The sequence below is a fragment of the Carassius auratus genome, chromosome 18 (assembly GCF_003368295.1).
Source record: "Carassius auratus strain Wakin chromosome 18, ASM336829v1, whole genome shotgun sequence".
Lineage (NCBI taxonomy): Eukaryota > Metazoa > Chordata > Actinopteri > Cypriniformes > Cyprinidae > Carassius > Carassius auratus.
The window spans coordinates 14,105,219-14,126,354 of NC_039260.1; the positions used below are offsets into that span (position 1 = coordinate 14,105,219).

The following is a 21,136-nucleotide window of genomic DNA, read 5'->3' on the forward strand; positions in this document are numbered from 1 at the left end:
ATAAACTCTCCTTCCTTCCTATGGTCACCAAGGCTAAACCGTCTCTTGCCAGGAGTAGCAAACTCCCTTAAACGCCGACTACAGCCTAACGACCACGCAAACTTACCTTTTCCAACCTACGGCCTGCGAGGCTCACCCAGTTTGTCCCCGCCGGACGCTGGCAAGAGCCTCCTGGCCACCTATCGTTACCTTTTCTGTCCGCCATCCGGAGAGGCTTACCCGTTCGATGCGCGTGCTCCCTTCGGACGCCGGCGAGAGCCTCCCGGTTAGACAACCTTACCTTTTCCTTTTCTATGGTCAGCGAGGCTTACCCGTTCGATGTGTGTGCTCCCTTCGGACGCTGGCGAGAGCCTCCTGGTCAGACTTGCTTTACGTTTCCACCCTACGGTCGGCGAGGCTTACCCGTTCGATGTGTGTGCTCCCTTCGAACGTCGGCAACAGTCTCTCGGCCACACAACTTACCTTTCCATTTGACGGTAGGCGAGGCTTAACCGTCCGACGCCACGAGTCTCGTCCTCTCGCCAAATCCTGCAAAAAAAAAAAAAAAAAAAAAAAAAAAAAAAAAAAAAAAAAAAAAAAAAAAAGCTACCCTCAGCTACTCTCACATCTTTTAACCCCGTCTGGCGAGGCTTACCCGTTCGATGTTCTGAGTTTGAGGCCCCATCGGATGCTGCGAGAGTCCTCCCAGTCGGGTTTTCCTTTCCAACCCTCCCCGTCCGCCGAGGCTTACCCGTCTGTCGCGTGCGCTCCCTTCAGACGTCTGGCGAGAGTCTCCCGGACGGGCCTATGCTTGCCAGCCGCAAGTGAATCTCATCCAGCCGATGCCGTGAGTCGGGATCTCCCTTCGGATGTTGCCAGAGTCCTCCTTGTCGGCTGGCCCAAAAGCTTTTTATCTGCCTAACCGAGAGGACCCAGACGTCCGTCATCCTGAGTCTCAATCTCCTGTCGGAGGCTTCATGGGCCCTCTCGGTCAGCGTTAGGCCCTTCACCCACTGAATAGCAGGGGCTATCAGCCAGTAGGGCCCGTACGCCGACACCGTGACCTATTCCGGTCGAGGCAACTCGGGTCCTCCCGGTCGGGCACCACAACCACGCCGCTCCTCCTCATCGGCCGGCAGGGCTCACCGATCCAACGCCAAAAAAACTCCAGTTGAGCATCGGCCCGAGCCCTACCGACCGGGCGCCAACTACCACGTAGTTCACTAGCTGCAGCTGGTAGGGCCTACTCTCTCAACGCCCAAGTCGCTCCCTCCGGAGTACGTAGGCCCTTCCAGCCTGCCAACGAGATAACTTCTCAGAAACCAAATCAGCCCCCGCCAGTACTCTGCTTTTTGGGGGGCATTCTTTAAACTGGCGGCTGTCCTCCTGTACATTTGCCTTTTTGGGGGGTACTCTAGCTTCGGGCAATTCCCGAGCTCGGAGCCCTTCCCCGGACAGCACGCCAAATACGCATACCATACCTCAGCTAATTATATGTAAGCGTGAACTAGTGAAATGTAATTATCTATGAAGATTCGGGAGGAGCGCGTCAGATACTTAGCCTAATCATCACAGGTGGACCACAATCAAGTAATCAATCCCACAGTATAAATATCGCTGACTTACCTCTATCCATTGACGGTTTATCAGCATCCCTCCTCCACCCCATCTCCTCACTTCAAGTTCACTTTACAATATACGGGGAAGGGGGGGTACTCTAGCTTCGGGCAATTCCCGAGCTCGGAGCCCTTCCCCGGACAGCACGCCAAATACGCATACCATACCTCAGCTAATTATATGTAAGCGTGAACTAGTGAAACACTGTATAAATAATTTGTGAATGGAAAAACTACCAAAGAAGATGAATGGTACAAATAGTTTTTTTTTTTTTTTTACATGAATTTGTAAAACATCACAAATATTGGACTATTATATAAAATCTTATTTTATTAATTTATCTAAAACTCAAACATGCTTAATGAAAGATTAAAGGTGCTGTAGGGAACTTTTGTAAAAAAAAAATATATTTTTATATATATTTATTAAACCTGTCATTATGTCCTGACAGTAGAATATGAGACAGATAATCTGTGAAAAAAAATCAAGCTCCTCTGGCCCCTCCCACTGGTCCTATTGCCATTTGCAGAAACTCCATCGCTCCCGGTAAAAAATAACCAATCAGAGCTGCGGTCCGTAACTTTTTTTGTGTTCAAAATGTAGAAAAATGTATATAATAAGCGAGTACACCATGAATCCATTTTCCAAACCGTGTTTTTAGCTTGTCCTGAATCACTAGGGTGCTCCTATAATAAGTGTTTATATTCTGACTATTTTAGATTGCTTCGGGGATACCGCGGCAGAATAACCCAGTACCTTTGTGATTCTTCATAGACATAAACAGAGAGAAGTAGTTCCGGCAATGATGTTCTTCCGCAAGACACAAGCAGTTCTGTTTATTTACCGCTAGAGCGTCAAAAGTTCCCTACCGCAGCTTTAAATACCGGTATTATTATTATTATTATTATTATTATTATTATTTCATTTATTTATTTATTTTTTTTACAATACATAGTACATGCTAAGTTTCACATGTTATCAGAAACCTGTAAAACTATATATAAGCTATATCAGGTGTGAATGTTGACCCAATAAAATAAAAATGTCTTATAAATTAAACTGTTGGCATGAAAGCTGTGTGTGTGCGTTTCAGAGGGCTTTTGATTGTACTTTACCCATTAAATGTTTTTTGGTATTTTGCTCTGGTCTAAAAACTAAAATAAAACACTTAGGAGCGAAAATACAGAGAATCAGACCAAAGCTTGAAGCTAAAATGGCAAATATCTCCACAGCTACAGTAAATTTCCCAGGAGAGCTAACATAAGCTGGAACAAATGTGATCCATACAGCACAGAAGATGAGCATACTGAATGTGATGAACTTAGCCTCATTGAAGTTATCAGGCAGCTTTCTGGCAAGAAAAGCTAAAACAAAGCAAAAGAAAGCTAAGAGGCCAATATAACCCAGTACAGCCCAGAAACCTATTGCTGATCCTAAACCACATTCTAGAATGATCTTTTCTTTGTAGTGTTGCATATTGTTGTAAGGAAACGGGGGGGATATTGTTAACCAAAGCACACATATAAGTACCTGTACAAGAGTGAAGCCTAAAACACTGAGTCTCTGTTGAGGAGGCCCAAACCATTTCATAACATTACTTCCTGGAAGTGTTGCCCTGAAAGCCATTAACACCACTATTGTTTTCCCCAGAACACAGGAGATACAGAGGACAAAAGTGATTCCAAATGCTGTGTGACGCAACATACAGGACCACTCAGTGGGCCGACCAATAAAAGTAAGTGAACAGAGAAAACACAGAGCCAGTGAGAAAAGCAGTAGGAAGCTCAGCTCTGAGTTGTTGGCTTTTACTATCGGAGAGGTCCTGTTTTTGTAGAAAACTAAAGCCATGCTCAAAGCTACTAAAGCTCCGGCTAAAGAGAAAATACCGAGGATGATACTGAGGATCTCATCCCAGGCAAGAAACTCCACTGTTTTTGGAAGACATTTGTCCTTTTCTTTGTTGGGCCAGTACTCAGGATGGCATGGATAGCAATCTACAGAATCTGGAAAATTGAATTAATAGCTAAATTACACCTAGACGTTTTAGCCCTGTGATGGATTGTGAAAATGTAAAATTGATTGATAAATGGCTTAGTGTTAAATTACACATAGATGTTTTACCCCTGTGATGGATTGTGAAAATGTAAAATTGATAGAGAAATGGCTTGGTGGAGCAGGGTTGCTTTAAGCCTACAAAAAAAATAAAATAAAAATAAAATAAAAAAACAGCACCTGTCTCATTGCTGATCTCTCCTTCAGCACAGTTAATGCAGTCATAACAGCAGACAGGTTTTCCTTTTTGCACAGCCTTCCTCGTACCTGGAAGACAGCTATCACTGCACACAGACACAGGCACCTGCAGGTGACAAGTACACACATGATTCATATATAGGCCTATTCAGTGTTACATAGAAACATAAAACATTGTATACCATTTCTTTTCCATCGTTCCAAATAATAGCTTTACTCAGGCTGAATTCTTGGCCTTTAGGTTGAGACGAATCATAATGGCCCACTGTCACAAAATCAATTGAACCGTCTCCCTGAAGCTGCCAATTTACAAGTTCATAGGTTGCCACAGGGTCTCCATTGATAGCAAACGAAATATGATAATTGTTTTGAGTGAAGTTTACTTGCTTAAGCTTATCAAAAACCTACAGGAGGGACAAACAAAATCAAGATGGATTTGTGTGTGTGTGTGTGTATGTACGTGAGTATATATATATGAAGAGTTCAGATGCAAAAGCCTCTTAATGCCATCTGAAATTTTAATCTAAAATTAGGGTTTGAGTCATTTTACTTTAATGGCAATGTGCAGGTCATTTTCTAGGCTATTAAAGTGAAATAACTGAACATAAATATAGGAGCCTGATAAAGATCCTAATTTTACACAAAATGCACATAAGAAGAAGCGTTTAATTAGATTACAACATTATCTTTATGTTTAAAAATCAGTTTGAGAACAACAAGAAATATTTACCTGCCGCGGTTCAACTTTCACGTTTTTGTCACAATGTTTTTTGTTACAGACAACAGCATCGAGGGCATGCGCTATAGCATATGTGGCTTTGTACACCATGTTAGTGATCCGCAACTGTGATGTGTCTGTGTACGGGTTCTGTAAAGCGCGCAGGTTTTCTGTACCATCACATGCTCGCATCCCAGTAGAAGAACCTGTCTGCCGTTTTAGACTACAGCTGAATGAACTTTCCCAGAATTCTGTCAGCAGGGGAAATTTCAGTGCTTGTTGTGGAGACAGGTCAAGTAAAAAATTACGAAACCCCGGGATAACTGACCGCGGGATTCCAAAGCCTATAGCACCGATACACAAATTAAACCGCAGCATTTCTGGATCTGTAACCCACGCCTCGCTGCCGATCCACTGCATCGGGGGAGGAGGCTGCTGGCTCAACTCTTCTAAAAGGATTCTCATATCACCTGAGGCCAGGAAGGCAACTATTACACGAGCCATTGATCTACGAATGACATCCGCGACTCTTTTTAGTTTGCTGCGCGGCTGGGTCCTGTAGTAGGCCTCAGAATACTCCACGCAGATTCCCTCCTGCTCCGCAGCTTTCAGGAATGATGCCATGCCATTGTTCCCGTAGTCTGTATCACTGCGCACAGCTCCGATCCACGTCCATCCGAAGTGCTTGACCATCCGTGCCAGTGCTGCCGCTTGATGGTGATCACTGGGGATGGTCCTGAAAAAAGTAGGATACTGCCGCTTGTCACTGAGACACGCGCACGTTGCGTAATGACTCACCTATTGTGCACCGTGAAAGGAAAGGGGAAAAGTAAGCAACCCATAACAAAACACCAACGTTAATTACAAACGCTACATTCTAAGGCGCAGTCCACATGACGCATATTTACGTTCTTTCTGCGCTATTCTTAAAAGTTATTTTTACAGGAGCCCTAAATAAACGATTTTGGATATGGTACGTGACTATATTTTCTCTCACGTGTTCTTCAGACCAATACTATAATGTAAGTCCAAAAACATCTATCTATCTATTTATCTATGATGAAAGGAAAGAAAACACATTAAATTAAATTTTAAATGTATGCATTTAGCAGATGCTTTTATCCAAAGCGACTTACAGTGCATTTTTTTTTTTACCTAACATGTGTTCCCTGGGAATCAAACAATAAATCAAGCAATCAAACAAACAAAACATTAGTCATATTGAATCACACCTGTGGAATTCCAAATGGACCGAGAAGTCTTGAAATGCTTATCGATGGTGTGGAGCCAGATTCTGCTACTACTGCTGTAACAGCTGCAGACTTTGTACAGGAGTCAGTGTCGTTAAATATTAGATCTAGTCCATTGGCAAGCTGAAAGGCTACCTTGACTGCCATTGGCACAGAGGCACAAGAGTCATAAATATGATACCCTATAGTGATGCCAGGTAGGACATCAGAGCTGTTGTTGATCTCCTCGATGGCAAATTCAAACGCACGGACAAAGCGCATCTCTCTAAAACCCACACTGTTGAAATAGATGGGAAAAAAATATGTAACATATATTACATATATATTTAATCTATTATATTAAATCTATTTTATATTATATAATACATTAAATATATGGCAACATGAAAACAATTGCATATCCCATTTTTCATAATCCTTTCATAAGATTACAAGCAACAGATCATTGTACATTTTCACAAACTTTGAACCAGTTATATATATGCAGTATCATGTTAAAAATATATTATCCCTTACTACATGTATATGCTAACCTCCCACTGCACTCTAGTGGTTGTGGCTGTCTAGTGTAAGTGTGCTTCTCTGTCCTCAGATAGTCATGAATGGAGAAAACCCCCCCAATAACCAAGTCTCCGTTCTTGAAGAGTGCAGGGACCTGAGGGTTGCCTTGCAGGATGCAGGTGCCAAAATTAACTCCACACACAGTAGGACAAAGCCTGGCAATGCAAAGTACTGTTATGAGTGAAACATGCATGTCTCCTGCTGGAATAGCGAGCTCCCCAAGTTTATCAGGTGAGCAATACACCATGTTTAAATAGCCACTATTGTTTTCTGTGACAATGAATTTGTAAGAAAAAAAAAAAAAAAAGAAAAACACGTAAGAGGGTGTGGTTAATATATTTTAATACTCAGTTATAATTACAATAAATCATAAGGTTCATAATAAATCATTCCACCCCCTGTCAATCTGTGGAAAAATGTGTTACATTTCAAATGCATTTTAATATATATTTCTGTCACTGTACTACTTTTTACAAGTTTACAGTCTTATTCAACTCTGACAAATAGGTCATATTCTGCACCCTGCAATATATATATATATATATATATATATATATATATATATATATATATATAAATTATTTCTGAATTATTATTATTATTATTGTTGTTATTATTAAAGAGCATGGACGTACTGTCCCAGTAAAGATGTGGAATTGAGTTTGGCCTGTGTATAATGTCTCAGTTTGTATGAATGGTAACAATAAGAAACTAACCCTCATATTGTGTTTGGGTTGTCTGTTTGATCTTTCATTTATTGAAAAACATGGTTCCCTTCATGTCTTTTCTTCTGATTTTAGTGATTTAAATATAAATATGTGGTCAATTTTGTATTAATTGATTAAATAATTTACATTTGGTTTATTGAAACAAATACTTTGTGAATACACTCTGACATTGTAGTTATATTTTTGCAAATTATGTGGCACTATTTGAAAAATAACATCAAATAGTATTTTCAACAGCTAAAAAATGGTTTTAAGTCAGTTATTTATATCTTTTGCTGTAGTGTGTCAGTAGGAAATATCAGTTTACATATGAATATATTTTTTTCTTCTTCTTTTATACAATCACTCTGTAAATTGTAAATGTGTGGGACTGAACGGAACTGCAAGCATCATTATTGTTAAGTTAAAATGAGGAGAATATGATATCCTACTTATAAAAATAAATAGATGAATAAATCTGTGTTGATTTAATGACTGTTGCTATTTTGATAATTTAGTTATATATATATTTTTTTTATTTTATTTTAAGGATTATTTATATTTAATTCCATTTGTACTGGGCTCACAACATGGTGAATTGTATTATTTGTCTTTTCCCATTAGATGTTGTTTGGTGTTTTTCTGAGGCTTTAATAAAATTATATAAACCTTGGGGGTGAACAAGCAGAAGAGGAGACCAAAACTAGATGCTAAAATGGCAAAAATTTCCACAGCAGTTGTAAATTTACCAGGTGAACTGACATATGCAGGTACAAATGCTAGCCACACTGCACAAAATATAAGCATGCTGAAGGTAATGTATTTGGCCTCATTAAAATTGCCTGGCAACTTCCGGGCCAGAAAAGCCAGAAAAAAACAGACACAAGCCAAAAGGCCAATATATCCCAGCACACACCAGAAGGCCAGATCAGAGCCCACACTGCAATCCAGGATGATCTTTGACTGTTGATATTTAGTGTTTCTATAGGGGAAAGGAGGGGATGCTACAAGCCAGGTGGTACATATGATCACCTGAACCAGAGTGCAGCAGAAGATGATTATTCTCTGCTGTGTGGGGCCCAACCATTTCATTATATTGTTTCCAGGTCTTGTAGCTGTGAAAGCCGCCAAAACCACTAAAGTCTTGCCAAGGATGCAGGAGATGCAGAGAGAGAAAGTGATGCTGAAGGCAGTGTGTCGCAGCATGCAGGACCAGGATGTAGGTTCCCCAATGAACACCAAAGCACATAGAAAACACAAAGTCAGTGATAACAAAATGAAAAAACTGAGTTCTGAGTTATTTATGCGTACTACAGGAGTGTTTCTGTAATAGAGAAATACAGCAAACACAGCTAAAGTTAGGCACGCCCCAACTAAAGCTATTACTGTTAGGGTCAATCCCATCGCATCATGGGACAGGAATTCGACCACTTTTGGAATACACACTGTTCCATCAACATTTGACCAGTAATCTTCAGAACAGGCCATACATTCTACTGAATCTAAAGAGAAGGAAATATTATAAAAATGAGGATTAAGATCACTTTTCATGAGATTTATTTCTGTATTTTTGAAGTTGTTCTCCAACCTGTCTTATTACTGATTTTGCCACTGTCACATGGTACACAGTCAAAGCAGCACAAAGGCTGGCCACGCCGGACAGCTTTCCTGAATCCTGGAGCACAGCTGTTGCTGCACACAGACACCAGCACCTGCTAGCCATCAGATCCACATAAATTAGAAATGTATATTAGTGTATATTTAAAGTCAAAGGTTGAAATAATTACTTGACAAGAAACAAACTAGACAACAAACCAGACTGAATTAAAGAGAAAGTGACATACTTTGACAAAATAGACTGAAAAAGAAAAAGATTACTATAGTCTTTTGCATTTCCTGTCCATAGACAGAACTTCCATCTTCAGATGAGCAGTTCTTTAAGACACTTACCTCCATTTGACCCTACAGAACTTCAGAACATGGAATCTCATGTACTGAAATACACTGTGAGAACAGCTTGCCTCAGACTGATGGCCAGGCCACATGATAGCCTTCTCCTTGATGACTAGTTCTTGGCCAGATTCTTGTGCACCATCAAACATGCCCACATTAACAAACTCAATATTTCCAGCTGAGCCCCTCTGCCAGTTTATAAGGTCATAAGATGGAATAGAATCGCCTTTCATGTCAAACTTCACTGTCTCTCCTGAAATAGTGAACGAAACCTCTTGGAGATACTGCTGTAACTGTGAAATATTGTGTTAAAGAGATAAAAACAAGACAAGTTTGTTTACAATGGTTCCAGTCATAACCTGGTACACAGTTACTTTAACATTAAACATTTAAGCACTGTTTATTTTGAGTACCTGCCATGGGTAGACATTAAACACATTTGCACATGTGGAGTTACTAAATGGCCCCTTTCCAGGTGTGCAGTGAATAAGATTGTGCAGGGAATAAGCAATGGCATACACTCCTTTATAAACATTATAGGAAATGCGGGGTCTGGAAGTGTTAAAATAGGCAGAGTGTTGCACCCTTACGGTCTCCTTCCCTGTACAGGAGGGCAGGTGATTATTCAAGTTGGAACTGGAGAAGGAGCAGCCGTATAAAGCCCCCCACAGCTCGTGAACCAGAGTATTTGAGGGGTACCTATCTGGGTTGACTGTTGTGAGATACTCTCTTAACCCAGGGATTTGGCCCTGTCGTATACCAAATCCTATGGTCCCTCCCAAGAAAGGGTAATATTCACTTCCTGTGAACACAGAGGCTGTTACCCATGCCTCACTAGCAATCCACTGTATCCCAGTGACATTATTTTCCATGTAGTCTCTCAAGAAGGGTGTGAGCTCCCCTTCAGCTGAGAACACCACTACCACCCGAGCAGTGGAATGGTTCATGATATGAATGATTTCCAGTGCTCTTTGACGCTCATATAAGAGAGGAATCATCTCCTGATAAGCAACACATATTCCTGTACCCTCCAGCTCCTTCAGTAAGCCCTGAAGAGCGAAGCGACCATATTCATGATCTCCTCGTACCACTCCTACCCAGGTCCACTTAAAATGCAGCAGAAGTTTTGCAATAGCCTTTACTTGATAGGCATCACTGGGGATGACTCTGAAGAATGTGGGGAATTCTCGCCTGTCACTCAAACAGGCACAGGATGAAAAATAACTGATCTGTCAAGAAAAAAGGAAAACAATTATGTAACAAGAATATGATTTAATCTTACATTTTAGAGCACAGGTTTCACTGTCAGTCGATAAGGCTGTTAGACTGATAATACTGTCCATTACTAAACACACACAAACACACACACACACACACACATGAAACATTGCGCACTTAAAAAAAGGTTTCACTTTATAATCACCATTGGTATCCTGAAAGGCCTCAAAGTTCTTGAAACTACAATAGACTGAGCTGACCCAGATTCTCCGATAATAGCAAGCAGTGGACCAGCACCTTCACACATAGGGCTATTTTCCTCATTTGGCCCATTTAGAACAGCTACTGCTGATCTCTGCCCTGTCAGAGGGTATGCACATGAGTCAAAGATTTTGTAGCCCAGACTGTAGTTAGGCAGGAGATCGGTTCGCTTGTTTATTTCCTCTACAGCAAGTTTCATAGTAAGGGCCCAGCGGAAAGCTCTCGGATCAAATCTACAGATGAATAAAACAGAGGTAAGGACATAAGGGCAACAAACAGGTTTACATATTTCTAGCAAAACACACATCAATATGTTTATATTCAAGATGTTTGTCTATGCATTTAAAAATAAATAAATAATTAAATTGATTAAATTCATTAATTAAACTTTTTTTACTCACCCATTACATTTAACTGGCCCTGGTTTGTAAGTACAGTTAAGGTCTGGCATTTCCTGATTGTAGTGCAATGGAAAAATGCCACCTATTACATAATCTCCATTTGCCATAAGTCCTGGCTCAAAATAATTTTGCAGGACACATTTTGAAGCATGTCCCGGAGTGAGTTCACTGAGATGATGAATCAGAAGCCATGGGAGCAGGACAGTCATGCTCTCAAATGCCTGCATCCCTTAGCATGACTACAGTAGGTTAGACACCCTGTTATATATACCAGACACAGGTCTCATTGCATCTCATTATGCATCACAGTCATATGTCATCAGTAGGATTCAAAATGCTCATATTTATAAACATGCTTTATTAATATGCTTCCTTTTTACAACACTAACACAACCCATGGTTATACATATTGTATTCATTAGAAAGACATTTTTTTTGTGTGTATGTTAGTTTTAGCATATAAGAATGTATACATGCTGTTTGTTTGCTCTGTATACCTATATGAACATATCACATTAGAGTAAACATAACATAGAGCTTTTTTTTAAAATTTAAACTATATTCCTATACTTTATTATTATTATTATTATTATTATTCAGTGTCCCAAACACCTTATATATCATTTAATTACTTTTCCCATGAGATGTTGCTTGGTGTTCTTCTCAGGTTTGAGTAAAATAATGTAACATTTGGGGGCAAATAAGCACAGAAGGAGACCAAAACTAGAAGATAAAATAGCAAAAATCTCCACAGCAGTTGTAAATTTACCAGGTTGGCTGACGTATGCAGGTACAAATGCTAGCCACACTGCACAAAATATAAGCATGCTGAAGGTGATGTATTTGGCCTCATTAAAATTGCCTGGCAACTTTCGGGCCAGAAAAGCAAGAAAAAAGCAGACACAGGCCAAAAGACCAATATATCCCAGCACACACCAGAAGGCCAGATCAGACCCCACACTGCAATCCAGGATGATCTTGGACTGTTTATATTTAGTGTTTCTATAGGGGAAAGGAGGGGATATTGTAAGCCAAGCAGTACATATGATCACCTGAACCAGAGTGCAGCAGAAGATGATTATCCTCTGCTGTGTGGGGCCCAACCATTTCATTATATTGTTTCCAGGTCGGGTAGCTGTAAAAGCTGCCAACACCACTAAAGTCTTGCCAAGGATGCAGGAGATGCAGAGAGAGAAAGTGATGCTGAAGGCAGTGTGTCGCAGCATGCAGGACCAGGATGTAGGTTCCCCAATAAACACCAAAGCACATAGAAAACACAGAGTCAAGGACATCAGGATGAAGAAACTGAGTTCTGAGTTATTTACACGGACTATAGGAGTTCCTCTGTTATACAAAAAGATCACCAACACTGTGATAGTCAGAAAGGCTCCGACAACAGCTATCACAGTCAGGGTGATACCCATTGCATCATGCGAGAGAAACTCAACAACTTTTGGGACACACGCTGTTCCGTTTGCATTGGACCAGTAGTCTTCAGGGCATGGCATACAATCTATTGAATCTATAAAAAACAAACAAAAAAACTAACAGATAAATAAACAAAATAATAATAATGACAACACGTCAATGCATTTGAAGTTACATTAATGACAATATAAACAAACCTGTCTGATTACTGATCTTTCCACTCTCACATGGAACACAGTCAAAGCAGCAAAGAGGTTGCCCACGACGGGCAGCAGTCCTGAATCCTGGAGCACAGCTATTACTGCACACAGAGACAGGTACCTATGAAAATAAATTTTATATATATATATATATATATATGGATAGACTTTCTTTATCAAGTAATGTTTGTTCAAGTAACAAGTATCAAGTAAAATCTTTTAACCAAATTAAATCTACATTTCAAGCTTTGCGTTGCGTGCAATTTATTTATTTTTTTTTCAGGTAGCTTTGGGGTTTGGTGGGACAAATGTGTGTATGTGAGTGTATGTTAATAGGTGCACAAAAACTATATACTGTAGTGTCAGTTATATTATTAGAACAACAGATGGCAGAGAAGTGCACAGTCAACACCTTGCCTTGTTATGTTGGTGAGACCACATAATGGCTTGTTTCTCAATCACCAGTTCTCTCCCGGAATGTTGAGCACCATCATAGAGGCCCACTTTAACAAATTTAATATCTCCACTTGTGTGTCTTTGCCAGTTTATCAAATCATAATATGGAACTGAGTCACCATTATTATCAAATTTAACATTTTCTCCACCTATTGAGAATGAAACATCCTCAAGGTAATTTTGAAGCTTCGGAGTGTTTTCAAAAAAGAGAAACAGAGACACCATTACATTTGCAATTTAAAAAAAGGTAACATCATTTAAAACATTTTCAAGAAGAATATTTGAACATATAATGTAATAAGCCAGTTTAAATCAGACCGTAGAACAGATTTACCTGCCATGGAAACACATTGTTGAGGTTTGCACATGAGAAATTCTCAAACGGTCCATTTCCAGGTTTACAGTGAATGAGATTATGTAAAGAATGAGCAAAGGCATACACTGCTTTATATACATTGTAGGTCACACGAGGGCTGGATGTGTTCATGAAGGCAGAGTGTTCTTGTCTGAGAGGTTCTTTTCCGGTGCAGGAGGGCAAATGAGTGTTCAAGCTGGATGTGGAGGGAGAACAACCATAGAGAGCCTCCCACAACTCCTGAACTTGAGGGTTAGAAGGATACATTTCTGGGGTCATCGTTTTGAGGTAATTCTGAAGACCTGGGATGTGGCCTTGACGTATTGCAAACCCAATTGTGCCATCTAAGAATGGATATGTTTGTGCTAACATTGAAGCTGTAACCCAAGCCTCACTTGCAATCCATTGAATTCCTGTGATATTTTGAGTCACAAACTCTCTTAAAAAAGGATACAATTCCCCTTCTACTGAAAAAACAACAATCACCTTAGCTGTCGATTGCTTCATTACTTCAAGAATCTTGAGGACTCGTTCCTGAGTATAGTCTTTAGGGATCATTTCATGATAGGCTAGACAAATGTTAGAATTCTCAATTTCTCGCTTTAAGCCTTGTAAAGCAAACCTGCCATAGTCATGGTCTTCAGTCACCACACCAACCCATGTCCAATCAAACCGCTTTAAGAGTTGCGCAATAGCTTTAACCTGGTAATCATCATTGGGAACCACTCTGAAAAATGTTGGGAACTGCTTCCGATTACTTAGACAAGAGCAGGTTGAGAAATAGCTTATCTATAAAACAGAAAATAGAAATCCATAAGATCGCATTAAGAAGAAGAAGAGAATGCAAAATTTTTTTTAAAAAAAAATCACCATGGGTATTCGGAAGGGTTGCACAGTTCTGGAGAGAACAATGGACTGTGAGGATCCAGATTCCCCTATTAATCCTAATAAGGAACCAGAGCACATAGATCTCTGAACAACATCCCCTCCATTCAGTACTGCCAAGATTGCTTTCTGAGCAGTCACAGGAGTGGAGCAAGAGTCAAAAATTCTGTAAGACAGTGTATAATTTGACAGGAGGTCTTTTCTGTTGTTTATCTCCTCAACTGCAAGCTTCATAGAGAGAGCCCAACGGAAAGCTCTTGGATCAAACCTGCATTTCAATTCACAAACAATAGCTTTGTAAAATTGCTTATTATTGGTTCGACATCTTGTATTCTGGCAAATGGAATAACAATTAAACTGTTTATAAAATATTAAACTGCCCAGAAATTATGTGAAAAAAACTAATGTCCTTACCCTCGACACTGTGCTGCTAAAGGTCTCTTCATGTAGTCTGTTGGAGGAAGCTCTACTCTATAATGTAAAGGAAAAATTCCTCCTATTGTGAAGTCTCCACTAGTCATGAACACTGGCAGTTCAAAGTCATCCTGTGGGGAGCAGTTTAAAGTAACAGCTGCACTGGAAAGGTGAAATAAAGACACAAAAATGTAAATCATTGTTTTATTAAGCTCTACAAAAAAGAGCTAAGGGGTGTTTCTACCTTCCAAGGTTTTATATAGTTACTCAACTTGCATATCATTATGTATGACTTCTTCTTGGGTCACGTGAAGTTTAATAGCACCCAAGATGCAGCAAAGAAATTAATATGTAAAACCTCATTTTAATAGTATCCCTCACCAAACATTAAACCTTCTCTATGTAACTTTTTTCTTCAAAATAAAACAAATTGAAATAATAAGAAAACACAAAAAACAATCTTCCAAAAGTGTTTTGGTTAAAAATTATTATAATTTTCTTTTTTTCTTTTTTTTTTTCCCCAGGAAATTTAGTACTTTCATCATTTTTTTTATGCCATATCCATAAATAATGGAATATGCAATGGAAGTATCCTACCTACAACAACTGAATCTCAAATTGTAAATAATTTGCAACCATAGAGGGGAAAGCATCAGTACCTGTAATTAAACATGAATTCACATTTATATATTAAATGGGTTAAAAACAAAAATGACTTCATCATAAGTCCGGTCCCTTTTGTTTCTACCACATGGCATTAGAAGGCTTCATCACCTTTTCCTTATTGACTCCATTTCCAACATTCCAAGAACTAATTACCCTCACACCTGTTTCCCATCACCCAGACTATTTAAAGGGGGGGTGAAATGCTATTTCATGCATACTGAGTTTTTTACACTGTTAAAGAGTTGGATTCCCATGCTAAACATGGACAAAGTTTCAAAAATTAAGTTGTATGTTTGAAGGAGTATTTTTGTTTCAAAAATACTCCTTCCGGTTTGTCACAAGTTTCGGAAAGTTTTTTTCGAGTATGGCTCTCTGTGACGTTAGATGGAGCGGAATTTCCTTATATGGGTCCTAAGGGCACTTCTGCCGGGAAGAGTGCGCGCTCCCGTGTAGCAGAGCACTGAGAGCACAGACATTCACTGATCAGAGCGAGAGCGTCGCGAAATGTCACAAAATAAGTGTGTTTTTGGTTGCCAGGGTAAGACAACCCTGCACAGATTACCAAAAAAAAAACAGCATTAAGGGACCAGTGGATGGAGTTTATTTTTACAGAGCATCAATGGAGTTGTGCAAGTGTTTTTGTTTGTTCCCTGCATTTCGAAGATGCTTGTTTTACAAACAAGACCCAGTTTGATGCCGGATTTGCACATCGTTTATTTCTTAAAGAGCCAGTAAGATGAAAATTCTAAGCTTCCTATCACTGTTTATAAGTCATGTACATTAGGTTTAAATCCATCCAAGGTTAAAAAACATTGTCATTTTGTCAAAATATCATTTTAAAATTACCTCAATTCTCAGAGATCCCCAAACATTTCGCACGAAGCTGTTCAAAAGATTCAGTTTCCTTAAACCCCACCTTTCGGTAGCATACTGTGTTCTGATTGGTCAACTAACATAAGCAGTTTGGATTGGTTGTTCTGCACACACCTCCACGGTAAACTATGCGTTAGCATCTGTTTGGGGTGAATTATGTCTTATTCCTCTCACCGCAAAGCAAACAGTAAAATAAAAAACTTGAACAGTCTCGCTGCTTTTTCTTCTGTGTGGGTGTATTCAAGCCGCGCGCTTCAGTTTGAATCTGAATAGCGTGTTCAGCGCAGGGGCGTGGTCACATTAGAAGGGAGACATGAAAAACAGACATCGCGTTGTTTTCATATGGATTACTTTATCACAGAATATCTGTTTTCGGCAGCACTTGTTTAGTTTTACAGTAGACATTTCAAGCTTTCTATAGATATCTCTCTCATGTCTCTTCGTTGAGTATTCACGGAGTTACACTTCATTTTAATGACAGCACACATACTGATAAGACGCTCGGGAGAAAACAGACACATAACTTCATAATCATACTTTGTGTTGTGATTCGGAGATGCTCGTTGTTCTAAATAAAATTGGTAATGAACCATCTTTTATGGCCAAAAACTTTTAAAATCCTGCTGTACTCACCGAGATTAGAAAAGCAGTAATCAGTGAAATGTTGTGAACACAACAAAAGGGATTTGTTGTACTGCTCTGGTATTGTGGTGAAAATGAATTTTAGCCATTGGTTATTCTGATCTTCATGGCAGTGAAAATAAAACAAACTTGCCTTTACAATTAAAAACACACCGTCTCCTCGAACATGATGCTATCACACCAACCAAAGCGTCTGTGTGGGGGGGTGGGGCAGGTCAGAGTTCCGTTTCTCCCAACTTGGTAGGTGGAGATTATTATGCGAAGTGTTCCTAGTGACGTACATAGAGATGGGCAAAAGATTTGAAATCTATAACGACTCGTTTCAGTGATTCGGAGTCGACTCCTTACTTTAGAAGCCAATAACTTTATAAATCGTGTACTTTTTGGTTTAATTATTTTGCACATTGTTTACACTGATGGACAGCTACATCATACACTGTAATACAGGTAATTTTTGATTTCCCATCTGTGTGGCTCTTTAAGGATAATGCAGTCCCAACGAAAAAGGTCACGACCGTGTGTTGGAACCGCATGCGGTGAGTAAAACTGCTTCAAATATCTCTGTGTTGTTAACTTAGCTATCGGCGTGTAAGCAGATCAAGTAAACAACATGCGATGTTGTCATCAAACTGCACTTTCCACATGTACAGCTTAAAAAAAAAAAAAAAAAAAAAAAAAACACGACATAAAGTGGAACTTAGTCATTTTCCAAAACCGCTAAGCAAATATATACAGTTTCAGTACATACCACATAGAGACGTCGTTGCTGATGCTACTCTTGTTAAATTTCAGTGTCTCGTTCCCTCTCAGGGAACCATGGTTACATTCGTAACCTGAGACGTTCCCTGTCAAGGGAACTTCGAACTGCGTCCTCTGAAGGGATGCTATGGGGAACAGTATACCCACGCCGCCATGCTGAGGGGAGTGCAGGCCAGAATCATGGCAAACACTAAGTACCAACTCTACCATTTCACCGGGAGTCGCCCCTGGGACGGTTCGATGGCTGTCCATGACATTATCCCTTATGGCCAAAGGCCTAAGCTACATACCCAACTTACCTGAAGGGCCTCGGCCCGGGGTAGAGCTGAAGGCTTGGAATCATGAAAGATTCCTTTAAAGGGATACGGCTAAGAACTTAGCACTGTTTATTACCGAGTCTTGCCTGTCACAAAGGAGGGGCTCTCGTGGCACTCTGATAGAGCAGCTCGTAGATGGAATGACCCGGGAGCAGAGCAATTGGAGGACGGAACGTACAGATGAAGCCTCGGCCACGCCTGTACCATGGCGTCCAGCCCCAATGGAGCTGGATTAGTCAGAGGAAGCCAGAGGGGATAGTGCGACGCTCTCTTGAGCCACAAAACCGATCCACCCAGGTTTGGCCAACCTCTCTAACTCTACTTTAACACCTTGGTGCGAAGGCGCCATTCCCCGAGCCTCAGCCCTTGCCTCAGCAGGATGTCTGCTCTCACAGTGCGTCTCAAAACAGTATGTAGTACTGGAGCGCTCTGATGAAAAAAACGAGAATTCAGTCTCCCATGATAGGAGGACTCCGAGCTCCGAGCAGCATGCTCATAGGCGACCCTTTTAGAAAAGGGGAGCGCTGCTAAACTACCGCGAGAATTGCCCACACAGCCCCCCATGTTGAGGGGCGGTGCTTGAGGTGTATAACAAATACACACTGGTTGGATGAAGCCCAAGGAACCCCGGGGCTAATCATCTTAAGAAAGTGAACGAAGCGGAGCGCGTAACCCTTACCATACAGGATTTTAGAAAGTGCGCAGAGCCTTGCGTGCACACTTACCACTTACGTGGATTTGAGACAGTGCGCAAAGTGTTCACGTGCACACTGACCACCATGTGGTTTTGAGAAAGTACACAGGCTTAGCGTGTGTACAGAAAAGTTACCTGACAACCACTGTATGTGGGAGCTCACCTTCAGAGAGACCTGTGAAGCCTACTATCTGATAACCACAATATGTGGGAGTTCACCTACAGAGAGACCTAGAGAGGCCTACTACCTGTTACCAGATAACCACCTCAGTGGAAGGTAATATGGAACTCGACTCCAGGGAGGCCTGGTGAGGCCTACTACCTGACAACCACAAACCGTGGGAGCTTGTTTTTTAGTGGAAACGCACAGCATGTGGGAGCTAAATCTCCAGGGAGGCCTGGTGAGGCCTACTACCTGACAACCACAGTATGTGGGAGCTCGCCTTCAGAGAGACCTGGTGAAGCCTACTATCTGAAAACCACAATATGCTATTTAGTGGAAACGCACAGTATGTGGGAGCTAAATCTCCAGGGAGGCCTGGTGAGGCCTACTACCTGGCAACCACAGTATGTGGGAGCTCACCATCAGAGAGGCCTGGTGAAGCCTACTATCTGAAAAGACCACAATATGCGGGAGTCCACACAGCCCCTCATGTTGAGGGAAGCGATGCTTGGGGTGTATAACAAATACACACTGGTTGAATGAAGCCCAAGAAACCTCGGGGCTAATCGTCTTTAAGAAAGGGAACGAAGCGGAGCACGTAACCCTTACCGTACAGGATTTTAGAAAGTGCGCAGAGCCTTGCGTGCACACTTACCACTTACGTGGATTTGAGACAGTGTGCAAAATGTTCACGTGCACACTGACCACCATGTGGTTTTGAGACAGTACACAGGCTTAACGTGTGTACAGAAAGGTTCCTAAGCATCGCAGAGGCGCTGGATCGCACGGGAGAGGCGAGCTCCAACCCTCAAGCGAGGGGAGCATCACCTGAGGCAGTACATACAGAAGGACTCCGTAACTACCACCTCCCCGGATGCGCCAAGCGGCCAGGCGGCCCCTCAGGGTGACCTGGCCGTATATCCATGATATTCCCTGCAGTGCTATGCCAGTTCTGACGATCAGCCAGGCTCCTCGGGAGGGGTGTGGGACGAGCAACCACAGAGCGCTTGCTTCCCGCACATGGAACTCTCTCCGCGGTGGGTGTCGCGCCCTGGGGGGAGAACCCATGCGGCATGGCCGCCTGCCGAAAGCGTGTGATCGTGGCCAGAGCACAAGGCTGGAACTGAGCACTGTAAAAGGAAACTCACAGAGTCTGTTAGAAGACATAACCACCAGCAACATAACACCCATAAGCAGAAAGGGTTACATACTCACCCACCCTCCTGTACTGGAGTCCCGCTTTACGGGGCGCCCCCTTTTGGTCCGGACCGTCAGTAAGGTGGTCACTATGAAAATAGGACCAACCAAAAACATAACAGGTCCAGGATAGGAGACTGTTATGTGAGAAACGTTCCACCTAACCACGATCAGGTGGAGCGCTGGTGGCTACAGGGGAATTAGGCAGGGGAGAAATGAAACAGAATTTAAAAACATCCAAAAGGAAGTGATAAACTCCTAGGTATCGCTCTGATCCGGACGAGAACGCTGCCCCGTCTGAATAACATCCCTCAGACCCTGCTTACCTCTTCGTGACCCGCGATTCCTCTTGCCCCTGCCCTCAGGTGGGGGAGGAGCGCAAGCCGCGACACTAGCCTTCTGCGCCCGTCTTCGATCCTCAGATCGAGATGGGCCAGGACCCCTTTGTTGTTCGGGCTCTGCTGCTGCGTATGATTTACCATTTAAGCGGGATGTATCCTGGAAGGGCTTAGATGGCAAAGAGGGAGATTTTAGAGAGGATGTTCCCACACTGAGAGATAGCAAGCCAGCATCTCTTCTACAGGGGGCATCCTCTCATAGCCGTCCTCGTGCATGCCATCGATATCAGCATAACTCATATGCTGAAACCGATGGATGCGAGAGAAAAACGGCCTCTTCCATTCCTTTTCAACTTCTGCATGTAGGTCAGTAACCTCTAACAGCTCCCCATACGCAGAGCAGGAGAAATGAGTGGCTCAGCCTCAGCTTCTTCACCACTCTCAAATATCTCCTGCTCTTTCTGGGTAGAACCCAGCAGAGCACTAACTTCAGTGTCAGAAAGGGTTAATGACAACGCATCTTCCTCTCGAAGTTCGCTCTCGTTTGCCGCCGGAGAGTGTGAGGGGAAAGTCCCTCTCTAAACTCCTCAGCGAGATCCACCTGCGATCCCCACGAGCTCATTCTCCTCTGTGCCTCGGCAACGGCGGGTCCTGAGCCGCGAGATCCAGATGACAAACGAGAGCGGAGCTTTTCCACAGAAAAACGCTTGCAGTGCTCGCAGATTGCCCCCTCAAGGACATCGCGCGCGTGCTCTTTGCCCAAACAAGAGACGCAAAGACTGTGTGTGTCATCAGGTGTCAAATAACGCTGACATGGATGCACACACTGTTTAA

At 41.8% G+C, this 21,136-nt stretch overlaps 3 protein-coding genes across 3 annotated transcripts; all 3 read right to left on the reverse strand.

The window, feature by feature from the left end:
* Positions 1–2,662: 2,662 nt before the first annotated feature.
* LOC113118527 (extracellular calcium-sensing receptor-like) lies at positions 2,663–6,625 on the reverse strand. The gene is made up of 6 exons (XM_026287772.1): positions 6,348–6,625; positions 5,797–6,091; positions 4,577–5,362; positions 4,029–4,250; positions 3,829–3,952; positions 2,663–3,599 (listed from the first exon to the last, which is right to left on the reverse strand). Exons 1-6 carry the CDS (start codon positions 6,620–6,622, stop codon positions 2,686–2,688), a joined length of 2,616 nt encoding a protein of 871 aa, XP_026143557.1. The 5' UTR covers positions 6,623–6,625; the 3' UTR covers positions 2,663–2,685.
* A 1,060-nt stretch (positions 6,626–7,685) lies between these two features.
* On the reverse strand, positions 7,686–11,142 carry olfcv3 (olfactory receptor C family, v3). The gene is made up of 6 exons (XM_026287767.1): positions 10,916–11,142; positions 10,459–10,747; positions 9,449–10,264; positions 9,104–9,328; positions 8,671–8,794; positions 7,686–8,584 (listed from the first exon to the last, which is right to left on the reverse strand). Exons 1-6 carry the CDS (start codon positions 11,140–11,142, stop codon positions 7,686–7,688), a joined length of 2,580 nt encoding a protein of 859 aa, XP_026143552.1.
* Positions 11,143–11,535: 393 nt separating this feature from the next.
* On the reverse strand, positions 11,536–14,700 carry LOC113118524 (extracellular calcium-sensing receptor-like). Its single transcript, XM_026287769.1, has 6 exons — positions 14,654–14,700; positions 14,225–14,507; positions 13,334–14,143; positions 12,961–13,185; positions 12,541–12,664; positions 11,536–12,437 (listed from the first exon to the last, which is right to left on the reverse strand). Exons 1-6 carry the CDS (start codon positions 14,683–14,685, stop codon positions 11,536–11,538), a joined length of 2,376 nt encoding a protein of 791 aa, XP_026143554.1. The 5' UTR covers positions 14,686–14,700.
* Positions 14,701–21,136: the final 6,436 nt, after the last annotated feature.

Coding starts and splice junctions, on each gene's coding strand:
- LOC113118524 (XM_026287769.1), bottom strand. CDS start 14,685: ATGAAGAGACCTTTAGCAGCACAGTGTCGAGG. Junction 14,508..14,653: donor TTAGCAGCACAGTGTCGAGG/GTAAGGACATTA, acceptor ATTGAAATGCAG/GTTTGATCCAAGAGCTTTCC. Junction 12,438..12,540: donor AAAGATCAGTAATCAGACAG/GTTTGTTTATAT, acceptor TGTTTTTTATAG/ATTCAATAGATTGTATGCCA.
- olfcv3 (XM_026287767.1), bottom strand. CDS start 11,142: ATGCAGGCATTTGAGAGCATGACTGTCCTGCTCCCATGGCTTCTGATT. Junction 9,329..9,448: donor TTAATGTCTACCCATGGCAG/GTACTCAAAATA, acceptor AATATTTCACAG/TTACAGCAGTATCTCCAAGA. Junction 8,795..9,103: donor GGCCTGGCCATCAGTCTGAG/GCAAGCTGTTCT, acceptor GATGGCTAGCAG/GTGCTGGTGTCTGTGTGCAG.
- LOC113118527 (XM_026287772.1), bottom strand. CDS start 6,622: ATGGTGTATTGCTCACCTGATAAACTTGGGGAGCTCGCTATTCCAGCA. Junction 6,092..6,347: donor CCACTAGAGTGCAGTGGGAG/GTTAGCATATAC, acceptor CTATTTCAACAG/TGTGGGTTTTAGAGAGATGC. Junction 5,363..5,796: donor GTCCATTTGGAATTCCACAG/GTGTGATTCAAT, acceptor GGTGCACAATAG/GTGAGTCATTACGCAACGTG.